This window comes from Sorex araneus, chromosome 3 (genome assembly GCF_027595985.1).
Source record: "Sorex araneus isolate mSorAra2 chromosome 3, mSorAra2.pri, whole genome shotgun sequence".
Classification (NCBI taxonomy): domain Eukaryota; kingdom Metazoa; phylum Chordata; class Mammalia; order Eulipotyphla; family Soricidae; genus Sorex; species Sorex araneus.
In genome coordinates, this window is record NC_073304.1 from 25,465,151 (window position 1) to 25,478,524 (window position 13,374).

The 13,374-nt window shown below is 43.5% G+C and overlaps 1 protein-coding gene across 10 annotated transcripts in view; it reads right to left on the minus strand.

The window, feature by feature from the left end:
* Positions 1-13,374, minus strand: part of TTLL5 (tubulin tyrosine ligase like 5) — a 276,403-nt gene that overhangs the window by 136,023 nt on the left and 127,006 nt on the right. For 7 of the 10 annotated variants that reach the window (XM_055131139.1, XM_055131145.1, XM_055131141.1 and 4 more), the window contains one exon: positions 5,097-5,281. In XM_055131139.1, coding sequence (XP_054987114.1) covers positions 5,097-5,281 — 185 coding nt within the window. The remainder of the gene's footprint in view (positions 1-5,096; positions 5,282-13,374) is intronic. The other 3 variants (XM_055131147.1, XM_055131146.1, XM_055131138.1) reach the window with 1 other exon arrangement.

Consider the following 13,374-nt stretch of genomic DNA (forward strand, 5'->3'; position numbering starts at 1 on the left):
CAGCGGCGGTAAAGGAACGAGGCGGGCCCGATGCGGAAGGGTTTTCTTTTCCACTCTCCCTCTGCATGAAAAATGTGAGGAGCCCCGAGTCTCCTCCCTCGGCTGAATCTGTCAGCACGTTTCAGGAGGCCCGGCCACGTCCCGGGCACGGCTGGCTGGGGAACAGACTGACACAGCACGCGCGCCCGCCCGCTCAGCCCTCGCCTGGGTGGTCTGCTGTTATCCCTCTGATTAGGCTCCCGGCCTGGGAGAGCTGGAGCAGCTCCTAATGATAGCCGCGTCCTGAAATCTCACTCTCGCCCTGCTTCCCCGCCCCCCCGCCCCCACCACAGAGCCGGGCTCCTCCACCACATTCTTCCGCTCACTAGCAAGGAAACCCACAAGGGCACAGCCCTGGGGAGCACTGCAGTGGTATGGCGGGCCTCTCCGAGCCAGGCCTCACGCCGCTCCCCTCCAGCACCCTGCAGTGGCCCCGCTTGTCCTGGACGCAGGCTAAAGGCACGGCTCGAAAACCCCATCTGCACTCAGCCATTCGCAAAGCATCCCGCCCACCCCACAAAATAGCTGGCCCTGGTGCGCCGAGGGAAAGAACCCAGTTTTGAGCTGCTCACTGCTCAGACTGGTAAGAGGCATCGGATTTGCTGAGTAACTGCACGAAGAACACAGATCTCTTCAGACCTCCAGTGGCCAGGTGTTGCCCAGACAGCTCTGAAGTGGCCACTTCAGAGACTGCCAAAGGTTCTGGGCTAATCGTAGCTACTCTGGGCTATGAACACAGTGGACTCATGGCAGAAGGAGTAAAAGTAACTCTAAGGGGGCTGGAGTGATAGCACAACGGGTAGGGTGTTTGCCTTGCATGTGGTTGACGTGGGTTTGATTCCCAGCATCCCACATGGTCCCCTGAGCACCGCCAGGAGTGATTCCTGAGTGCAGAGCCAGGAGTAACCCCTGTGCATTGCCGGGTGTGACTCAAAAAGCCAAAAAAAAAAAAAAAAAAGTAATTCTACGGTCAGTGGAGTTCTTTTTTGTTAGCCACGTGCTAGAGTCTAGCTTCCGATGAGAATTCTGGGAGGACTCAGGCTGATTAGCAAATTCTGTCAGAGCACTCTGTTTCCTCTCTGCTCGTGTGGTTGTGGTGCCGGAGAGACCCCAACAACTCCCACACACGCCAGGCACGTGCTCTGCCACCAGAGTCCCATCCCTGGCCCACGCACTGCTCACTCGGGCTAGTTCTCTGTCCCTCGGCATATTCCCCGGGAGAAGGGGGTGAGAGCGGGTGACGGTGCCTCAGCCTCCCTCGAGCCCCCTCCTGAATACCCGGGCGGTCCTGCCAAGCCTGTCGCTGCAGCTCCTGTTCTCTCAGAGAGGAAGGTCAGGCTCCCTGCGTCAGCCCTGAGGCCTAGCCTGCTTCCATCCCTGCGGTTCCAGAGCCACCCCCTCCCACCGCCCTGTCCACGGACGCACAGGCAAGCTGACCGCTCCCCCTCGAAGCTCCTGCTCCCCAGAGAGGCTCTGGCAGGGCTGTCTTCTGGGGCCAGGCTGAGTCTTCTGCCACCCCCTGTCTACTTTTCAGACTCAGTTTTGGTGAAACCTCTTCTGAGAAGGCTCCTTTGGTCCTCTTCCCTCTCGTACCCATGGTCAGGGTTCGGTGGCCCTTTAGACGGTGTTGTCACCTTAGAAATCTATGTCCCCCCTAAGTCCCAAACTGTCCCTGTGTTCACTCTCAGCAGCTCATGCGTCGTTTCATGCTGAGGACTAGGTCTTAGAGCGTCCCCGGGACAGACTGTGCCAAAGCACCAAGAGTGGAGCACTCTTCAGCGCCTATAAAATATGGGTTTGGATGAATAAATAATAATAAAAGAAAACCCACAACTGAATAAAAACTTCTATGGGGAATGCCACTCAAAGATTTTGTGGGCTAAGTGACTAAAATTATAAACAAAATATAATGATTTTTTTTCCATAAATACACATGTATTTCAACTTTTAGGTATGTTTTCTGAAACAGCACAAGTAACTTAAGTCAATTTTCCTATTTAGTTGGAGGTCTCGTAACACCATGCTCAGAAAAGAAATGCAAAGGTATGTCCAAATTTATGGGTTACAGTTAAAGCGATGATCAGAGGAAAAGTCAAAACTTTGGAAACACTGGAAAACAAGAATGGGGGTGGGAAAATCAAGCACTCACTTCAAGATAGTGGGAAGAAATAATAAAGAAAAATTAGGGGGAGAAGGAAGAAGGAAATCAGTAAAGATTAAAAATAACAATAACAAAACAACTGTCACTGTCACTGTCATCCCGTTGCTCATCGATTTGTTCGAGCAGGCACCAGTAACGTCTCTCATTGAGAGACTTAGTGTTACTGTTTTTGGCATTGGATATGGAACATAACAATAAATACAATAAAAACTTCTTTATACAAAGAAGGGAAGGGGAAAGAAAAGATTCACAAAGACTACTGTATAGGAGGCAAAAAGAAATCACACATACTGAACAGGAACTGACGCTAAGGAAGCAGCCCGGGTAAGAGGGCCACAAAAGCACATGTGCCCACCCCACGCGAGGAGCCAGGGCACGGCGCCTTCCAGCACAGGACCTGGGTCCTCTGCTTGCTGAGGGACAGAGGGAAAAATACAAGTCAGCGAGGGGAAAGGAAAGGGCGCACGGCAGCCTAGTGGGTAGGGCTCCAGCTCTGCACAAATCTGACCCTGGCTTGATCCCTGGTACTGCATACGGTCTCCTGAGTCCCACCAGGAGTGACAGTGATCCCTGAGCACAAAATCAGGAGTAAGCCCTGAGCACCACCAGTTGTGGTCTCAAAGAAGCGGGGAGGGGGCAGTAGCATTAAAAAGATATTGGGGCCATTCTGACATTACTCACCAGTAAAGAACATGAGGCAGACTCCCCAAATTCCACATCTTAAGGAATTCTTTCCCCTGAGAGGACGGGGACAAAGGGCACATGACTGGGCGGTTCAAGAACAAAGTCCACTTTTGTTTGAACCAAGAAAGCACTCTGACAAATCAAATTAGAAGGTATTTGTTATCGAGACCCCAGATGGCTGTAAGAACAATGTTTTCCGAGGCTAGGGCACGTGGACTTCACAAGGCAGCCGCTGTTCGTGCCATCTCCAAGGCCTGGCTGTGCTTCCCCCTCGCCGACAGGGCCCCGGAGACTGAGAGAGGCCACATCCCTGCCCGAGTTCACACGGAGCGAGTCAGCGGCAGGAGGCGGCGGGCTGGCCGGCACAGCCAGGTCCCCCTCTACTCTGCCTGGGCTACTGCACTCTCCCACCCAACCAGGGCGTCACAGCCACCCTGGGACCGGGGCTGAAAGCCAAGGCCGACAACTCATGGTGAGTCAGGGCCCTGTGGACAGCTGTGTGATGAACTTCCAATTCACTGGGCCCAAGGCTTTCTGATGGGGAGACACTGCCCCGTGGCATCAAGAATCACACCATCTCGCATGTTCGATCATCTATCGAAAGAGAGAAGTTGAAAATACGCGAACTCTCACACTGGCGAGATATATTTCCCCTTCAAATGGCAAAGACTTCACACTTAGTTTATAAACTGCAAAATGCACCCTGGTCAGAGGCCCCATCAAAACTACACAGCCCGGTCCAGGTCCTGTTCCTTCCCTGGAATCACTGCGGATTTGTCCCTGTGGGAGAGGGCAGATCCTCGCCCAGTCCAACTCTCGCTGGAAGATCTGATTCTCTTCAAGTTTCAACACTGTACTGCGAGTCTTCGCTTGCTTTGTTCACTAGGTCCCTCACAAATGCTTCTTCCGAACTGCAAGGGACTAGGAGAAGAAAATCGATGGCAACCTCATATGCTGGGTCGAGGCAGGGATGGGATAAGCACAGCGAGGCACCACCAGGAAGCCGTGTGCTGCCTACTCTCAACACAGGCTTCAAGAAAGCCCTAGCCTCCCCTTCTTTAGAGACTTGATTATCACTACAGAGCTGCCACCAAATAAGGAAGCCAACTCTGGATATTCAGCAGAACCGAACTGAGGAGTTAAACTTGGTTCATACATTGGGGGATATCGCCTTTTTACTATTAAGATATAAGAAGACATAGCTTCTATTCTCCAGCTTCAATCAAAACCTTTCAATTGATGGAACTTAAATGTGTTCAGAGAGAGAGAGAGAGAGAGAGAGAGAGAGAGAGAGAGAGAGGAAGAGGGAAAGAGTGTGTGTGTATGTGTGTGTATCTCAAAGTCCTGTAGGATTGACTCGGATTGCATCATTTCTTTTGGCCTCATTTCCCCATCCGTAAAATGGGGTGAAAAACATGTTGGAAAGACTTCATTAACCCGGACCCATAAAACATCCTGACATCATAAGCGGAAGGGCAGTAAAGTGAAAAAATAAAAGTGAAAGCTAAAGCCATAAAACTCTGGTAAAAAGATTTCTAAGCTTAAAGCTCACTGGAAAATTTTCCCAAAGGGGGAAAAAAATGTCACTGAAAGCTCCTTTAGAAAAAAGCCGTTTACAGCTGAGAATATTCAAGTTGGTTTAACTCATGAAGTGAGCCCTTCTGAGTCAGTAATATGCCACAGAACCTGTAAAATACCTTCTTTTCTTTTGTTCTGTGAGCCATACCTGGAGGTACTCAGTGCTTACTCCTGGCTCTGCACTCAGGAATTCCTCCTGGTGGTGCTTGGGGGACCAAATGGGATGTACTACCTACCTGGCCCCCAAACTTATTTTATTTATTTACTTATTTTATAAAGTTTCATGGCTTTGGGGGGCCAACCATCTGGCAATGCTCAGGGCTTACTTCTGGCTCTGCACTCAGGAATTACTTCTGGTGGTGTTGGGGCAGTGTGTGTGTGTGTGTGTGGGGGGGGGCTGTATGAGATGCCGGGGATTGAACCCAGGTCGCCAGCGTGCACGGCAGATGCCCTACCCGCTGTACTATGGTTCCAGCCCCAGCCTGTTTTCTTTGAAGGTGAAAAGGAACACTTTAAATTATTTAGTTGGGAGCAATGGCCACTCCTGCACCCCGGTCATGATATGAGCCTTAACAGAGCGAGAGGGGAGAGAGGGCATGGTGGGGCCGACCCTCCGCCGAGGCCCTGGGAATACCTGCTGGGTGAGGAGGCTGATGTGAGTGGAAGGAGAGTACTGCCTCGCCGCCTGCTTCTCGGCCAGCCGCTGCAGCTCGGCCGTCACCATGCTTGGGTTGTACCGCTTGTTGCACGCAGCTCCATCCTCTCCTTCCTTCTGTGCTTTGGCTCCTCCTCCATGCTTGCTGGAGTGGCATGAACCTGCTAAAAGAAAAGTTTGCACCCACTCAGGGCAGAGCTGGGAGACGCGTGCAGTACAACCAAAGCATCTCAGCCAACTCCGTCCCTAGGGATCTTGGACCAGCACCGCTTTTCAAGTATTTGCAAAAATAAAAAGAAACCCTTATCTTACTCTAGAAAGCTTTCTTCAGTGGCGCTGCCCCCCGACCCCCCGACCCACCCCCCCCCCCCGAGGGATCAGAGAGAAGAACATGCTGGGAATGTCCTTCACCACTGGACTGAGCCATGGCAACCGCCCCCGGTGGCAATGCATCTCCAACCCAACCTTGCTTGGAAAGTAGAAAATCTATAACCTTGTTCTTCTCTGCCTTATTAATGCTTACATAGAGAATTGTGATCATTCTGTATGTATACTTTGGTGACACTCAAAAAAAATGCAACTTTTGCAAGTATATTTCATATAGATCAAATGTTATTTACAACATGTATTATGGAAAATTTACTACCCAGTTCAACACCCACCTTTAACAAGTAACTCATACTAATCTGTGTTTCCTGTTGCCCCTTCTATCTCCCTTCATCATTCATTCCCTTCACTTGATATATTTCACACACAAAAAAAGTTTTGGGGCCATACCCAGCTGTACTCAAGGGATCATTCCTGTCAAGGTTTGGGAGACCGTATGGGGTGCCAGGAATCAACCCAGATCAGCCACATGCAAGCCAACACCCTAACCATTGTACTACCTCTCCAGACTCACAGATTTACTTATTTTGGTGACTCCAGGGGTCAAACCCAAGATCTCATATATACAAGTCACGAACTTTATCAGCAACACATCCCTGGTCTCTCATTCTCATCCTTTCCATAAAACTAAAGCTTATATACAAACATACATATACACACACTCATATATACGTACAGTTTGATATATATTGTATATATTGTTGATATATATTGTATGTATTGTGTATGCACATCTAGAGAAAATACTAATTTTACCTGTATCTAAGCTCTAAAAAAGTAAATCTTATTGAAGAGGTTTCCTGGGAAACTTTTGCTATTCAGTGACATACTTCCAAGACCTGTATAGTACAGATATATAGTATAGCTGGATTATAAGGGATTTTTTAATCTGTGACTGGGTATTCCATTTTTCGAATACACGGTGACTCACTTCTCAGCTCCCACCCAGTCTCGGTTATCTGAAGCCCGCCGGTGTTACAGACCGTGCAGCCAAGAATCCAGCGGCAAAGCCCTCCCGGGGCGCATGTGGAAGGAGCAGGGCACGTGCCCGGGTGTGGGGTGACTGGGCATCGCAGGGCACGGGAGTTTCCAAGCTTACGTGATAGCACTTGTCACTTATAAGTGATGATCCTTATACTTTCACAAAGAAAATATGAGTTCCTGAGAACACACAGACTCTCCAGCACTTAGTCTTGTCAAGGCTCTAAATGCCTTCCTTCTCGAATCCCATTGTGATCTTCATTTACGTTCATCTGGCACAGATGAAGCGCTGTTACCTCCTTCGTTCTATCACTGCTCATTTCCCACTGAGCAGTTTTCCTATTGGTTCACAGGAGTTTTACTGCATTTTGGTTTTGTTTTGGGGTAGGGTTGCCGCACCTTACCGTGCTCTGGGCTTATTTCTGGCTCTATGCTCAAGGGTCACTCCTGGCAGGCTTGGGGGACCATATGGGATGCCAGGGTCCAGTCCAGGTCAGCCGCAGGCAACGCAAGCACCCTACTGCTGTACTACGTGGGCCTGTGTTACTACTGTTTTGACTTTTGCTTCCTACCGTAAGATCTCAGAGATGGTCTCTTTTACTTAATTCTAGGGAGATTTTTTTTTGTGTGAAATGGATTCTAATTTCACTCTTTTCTTAATTGGATCAAAATTATCCCAGCACCATTTATTGAAGTTTTTTTTTTTCTTTTTGGGTCACATCCAGTATGCACAGGGGTTACTACTCCTGGCACTGCACTCAGGAATTACCCCTGGCGGTGCTCAGGGGACCATATGGGATACTGGGAATCGAACCCGGGTCGGCCACGTGCAAGGCAAATGCCCAACCGGAGGTGCTATCACTTCAGCCCCCCCAGCACCGTTTATTGAGAAATTCCCCTTTCCCATTATAGTATCATCTTTATATATATTTACATATATGTATATACATATGTATACATGAGAGCTCTGTCTGTGCCTTTGTTTTTTAACTTTCTATTCTCTTCCACTGGCCAGTATCTGTACCAGTGTCAAAATTCCACTATCTCAATTGTTAACACCTTTATATCAAGTCACAATAAAGGGTTTCTCTCCCTCCTTTTCCTCTTCAATAGGTTCTCATTATATTCTGCCTTTTGCATTTCCGTATCATTTTAGATTTGTCAGTCACAACAAAACTGTTAACATTCTGGCAGGAAATAAATTGAATCCAGGTATCAATCTGATGAGACAAAATATTTTATGATACTGAGCCTTCTTATCCCAGTATATAATGTCATTATTCATTTATTTAGATCTTCTGTAATGTCTCTCAAAAAAAAATTCATAAAATTTTCTTATATAACTCATTCTTAAATGAATTCCTGGGCAGTTTTTATTTTTATGCTCCTGTAAAGAATGTTTTCTACTTTTTATCATTTTATTTTGCGGAGTGTGTTGGGGGGAGGGAAGTCGTGCCAAGCGTCATGACCAGCTGTACCAACGATGAAACTTGGAGTCTCATACATGCAGGGCATGTGTTCTATTACATCCCCAAACAAAATAATGTTTTCTTAAAAATGTGTTTAGGACTTGGGAGTTAGCTCAAAGGGCTGGCACACAAGTCTTACGTGCATACGGTCCCAAGTTTGGTCTCCAGATCCAATACTGCTAGGTCTGACCACTGAACTATTAGGCCCTGTTGGCCAAGTTTCACCTGAAGGGTACCTGGGTCCCCTGAGCAATGCCTGGGAGTCCCCTTACTCCCCAAAGAAAACTGGATTAGTGGTGATGTGAATGTGTAGTAGTGAAATGCATGTAAAAACATTTAAATATTAAATTTTTTTATTACACATTTTAATACTGTCACTGTCACTGTCACAGTCCTCCCGTTGTTCATTGATTTGCTCGAGCGGGCACCAGTAACATCTCCATTGTGAGACTTGCTGAAGCGATAGCACAGCGAGTAGGGCGTTTGCCTTGCACCTCCATCCCTCTCAGAGAGCCCGGCAGGCAAGCTACCGAGAGTATCCTGCCCACACGGCAGAGCCTGGCAAGCTACCCATGGCATATTCGATATGCCAAAAACAGTAACATATTTTAATATAATAAACAAAAAATATTTTTGAATACTTTGTTGTTTATATATATATATATATATACATATATTTATTTATTTATTTATTTTTAAATGGGTGGTGAAGACACACCTAAGGGAATAACAAATGGTCAGAAACAATAGAACCTGAGAACTGGTCTAGAGAATTCCATATCCCTTGGTTGGGGAGCAATCTGTAGATCACGTTCAGCTTCCTCTAGAGAGACAGTACCTGGAAACAGTAGTTTCCTCTTTGACATACATCTTTTCCCCTGTCTGACTGCAGGCTCTAAGCACCAGTGAAGCACTGAGTGGGGGACCGGTAGGGACCTACCTTCTTCCTACAGTTTTAGGGAGAGATAACAGTTCTTCCCTCTCACATACTTAATTCCTTTTGCAGTTTTAGCACTTAACACAATTTTTTTCCTTTTCCTTTTCTTTCAGTTTTGGGTCACACTGGGGTGGGGCTCAAGGATCTCCAGGTGTGATGGAAGCAAGGCAAGCAGCTAAAACACGGCTCTCTCTCCTGCCTGACATCGCTTTTCCAGGCTAAGGCTTCCTTCTTTCCATAATACGCTGAATTATTTCAAGAGCGAATGTAGAATTCAATTATCCTCTTTTTCTGCGTCTACTAAGAAGATGATACTCTGTCTCCCCTCAATACACAAATGTGGCAAACGACATTTACGGATTTTCTAATGTCAAATGTTTCTCCCATATTCCTAGAATGAACTTTCTCCTGGTCCCTTCTCAAGAATGTTGTCAGATCCTGAGGGGGTTGTGCATCGAACTTGATAACCACCAAACTACGGAAACACCACTGATTTGAGTGAGGTGTGTTTTGATTTTCCTTAATTTGTTTTTCAAGAGTACACAAAAATACAGAGTAAGTCGAGACTTATTATTTATCTTTTTGCCGTCTCTAGAAAAGGAAGATTCAAACAATGCGTGCCTTTGAAAGACTGCTAGAATAAATGCTAAAACAATCTGGATCTCATGTTTGCCAGATGAGAAGATTGTTAACAACTGTACCACTTATTTGAATAACTGTAATTCTATTCAATCTTTCTTCACCTTGAGTGAATTTTACTTGTTATGCCTTTGGAGGTGTTTTTCCATTTGGTATAAACTTTCGGTTTTACTGGGATAATGTGGCTAACAGGATTCTATTATTTTTGTAACCTATGCTCTATTTATTTGTTTTTTCAACCTGATTTTCCATTCCTTATTTTATTTCTCTCCTTTTTCAATCTGTTTCATCAAAGCTTGCTTGTCTTAGCAGACTTTTCACTGAACTTTTGACTTTAATTTTTTTTTCTATTCTATCTTATTCTGAGTTCTGTGATTTTTGCTTCTGTTCTTTCTCCTTTATTCAGATAACTTTTGGTCTTCCTTTTCAAATCTAAGTATTTAAGGTGGCAAGTTTCTTTCCAACTGCTTTTCACAGCTGTGAAATAGAAATGCAATTTTTCCATTATCTTTTCATTCTGATATTTTAAAATTTATTCTCATTTTGAACTCTGTCAATTTTGAAATACATGAGATCAGCATATATATTTTTCTTATTGACATTCCTTTTAATTGCAGAACAAATAATGTGGTACACACCAAATCCTTAGCTTGTCTTATTTTATGATGTAGAATATGACTTTTTTTTTTCATCAAAAATTGATTTATTCTGCCATTAAATTCACAAAAAGCCGTCTTTGGCCTTGAACCCAGAGCAAACAATGGTAGGTTTATCTCCAAGCAAGCCTTCTGATTTTGAGTTCTGTACACTCAATATTAAAGGAATCCAAATGCTGTCAACGATAATCTATACAATTGAGGCATGTAAATAATATCTGAAATAGAAATGACTATCACACTATTTTTTTTTATTTAGAGTTCTTTTTTTTTAAATTTATTTATTTTTTTAATTAGTGAGTCACCATGAGGGTACAGTTATAAATTTACACATTTTCATGCTTGTGTTTCCCTCATACAATAGAACATGACTTATTTTTAAAACCATGTGTTCTTAAAAAAGTGTTCTCTCTATCTGGAACATAATTTTCTGGATGGGCAATATATGAGGCTTGTTCAAATACTCATCTGGGCTATTTTGAAATATCTATTTAGGGTGAAGGTGCCATAAGCAGGAACACTATCATAATCATGTACCTAAACTACAACAAAATTTTTTTAAAATTTTCTTCATTTATTAACATTTGACAGGGAATGAAAGTCCCACTGTGGATCTATATACACTACATATCATGTGAATTTTTGCTTTATGTATTGCATGATTTTTTTTTTTTTTTTGCAGTGCCAGAGTGGAACCCAGAGACCCATGCACATAAGGCAAGAGGCATTTACCACTGGGCCACACTTCCCATCCTGGAGGATACTTTGTAAGGTACATTAGAATTGTTTCAAACCTCTGCAGAATTGAGCCTTTTGAAATATATAATCATTCTCTGCACCTATAAGAAAATTATATATGGGGGCTGGAGCGATAGCACAGCGGGTAGGGCGTTTGCCTTGCACGTGGCCGATCCAAATTCGAATCCCAGCATCCCATATGGTCCCCTGAGCACCGCCAGGGGTAATTCCTGAGTGCAGAGCCAGGAGTAACCCCTGTGCATCGCCAGGTGTGACCCAAAAAGCAAAAAAAAAAAAAAAATTATATATGCATGTATAATATATATGGCACATATATTTCATATGTAGATATATAAAATCTTCAAACTAGTTACCTTCAAACTAATCTACAGATTCAACGCATTCTCTACCAAAATTTCCACCTGCCCAATTTTGTAAAAATGAACAAGTTAATCCTAAAGTTTATATGAAAATATATGGAATCCAGAATAATCTAAATGATATGAAAAAAGAAAACAAAGATAGAAGAATCACATTTGGTAATTTCAAAACTTTCTACAATGCTCTAGTTATCAAGACAGGTGGGGCTAAAATAGGCACAGATATACAGAACAGTGGGAAAGGATTTTAGGCTCTAGAAATAAACCCTCACATTGACTATAAAGTAGCTCTTTATAAAAGGGCCAAGACTATTCAACAGGAAAATATTCTTTACCAAATGGTGCTGGTATAACTTAAACTATACATGAAAAAGAAGGAAGTCAGATCTTTAGACTACACCATACATAAAAAGTGACTCAAAAATCGGAAAAAGATTTTAACATAGAAGCTATGAAAATGCTTAGAAAAAAGAAGTTGTAACTCTGGATCAGGTAATGCTTTTTCATATATGAAATTAAAAATATAAGGAACAAAGGGAAAATTAGGTAACTTAGATTTCATCAAAATTAAAGCCTTTTTGTTTCAAGAAAATGAAAGAACAAGCCAAAGAATGGGTGAAAAATTTCTAAATTACATATCTGAAAGGACTTGTAATCAGATTAATTAAAGGACATTTATCTAGAACATAATAATAAAAGACAAATATCCCAATTTTAAAATGGGCAAAGAATTTGAATAGACTTTGTCCAAAGAAGGTAGACAGTGATAAATACATGAAAGATGTTTAATGTCATGGTCACCAGGATGAGTAAAACTGTAGAACTGGTTAAGGATGTGGAGAAATTGAACCTTCATATAGTGCTAGTGATAAATGTCACACAAAAAAGAGACTGGAAGTTCCTCCAAAAAAAAAAAATTATGAAGTTACCATACGATCCAATCATTTCACTCCTTGAATATACACCCAAGAGAAAATAAAATAGAGGTATATGTAAATACTTGTATACAAATGTTCACAGCAGCAATTTTCATGTTATCTGGCATTTTAGTTTGCCCAAATGTGAAAACAATCCAACTGCTCATGAAATTATAACTATAAGAAAAATGTGTCCTACACATCCCAAGAAACACTACTCAGCGGTAAGAGGGAAAAGAGTCACAATACATGCTACAGCACAGATGAGCCTTGGAAACACTGGGGCAATGAAACAGTCATTCACAAAAGTCCACAAACTGTATCTGAGTCCACTTATACGAAGTGTCCAGGACAGGCAAATCTACATAGACAGAAAGTAGATTAGTGGTTGCCAGGAGCTGACGGGAGGAGAAAACTGTCAGTAACTGCTACTAGATATGGGCTCTTTAAGGAAAATGTTCTCAAATCAGAGTGTGATGTTGGTTACATAACTCTAGAATATACTAGAAACTACTAACTTGTATGTCTGAAAGAAAGCTTTCTTCCAAACCTATTGGAACTAGAGACTTTGTCAGCAGAACTGAGCTTACAAGGAAGGGCCCTTGGGGTGCTGGTGGAGGAAGGGGGCTCTCTGGGGACGGGTGCAGTGTTGGAATAATGCATGCATCAAAATTACTTATAATTAATAGTCTATAAATCCTGGTACCTCAATAAAAGTGGTTCAAACAAATTTTTAAAGGCTTTCTTGTAATCAGTTGAATTTTTACCTCCATAAAGCTCCTATTTAAAAAATGGGGAGAAACTTGACTGATCATATGGGTCTACTTCATTTAAAATTCAGTGTCCTAATTTAAGAATCCAGGGTTATCTATCTATTCAGGTCATTCTTGATTTTAAACACATCAAACAATAGTTTTTTAAAAAAATATCCAACTCATCTAATGTCAGAAGTCACTTGAATCAGAAAGAAAGCAAGGGCCATGATTACCTATGACGGGCAAGCTCTCGACTCTAAGCTCCTAGTGAACTGAACAGAAGTCTTACCTTATCCATCTCACTCCCCCCCCAGCACCTACAAGAAGTCCTGTTTCACTTGCTATCAATGAAAGAATGCTACTGGGCCAAATGCAAGACTCTTCTTTCAGCCACATCA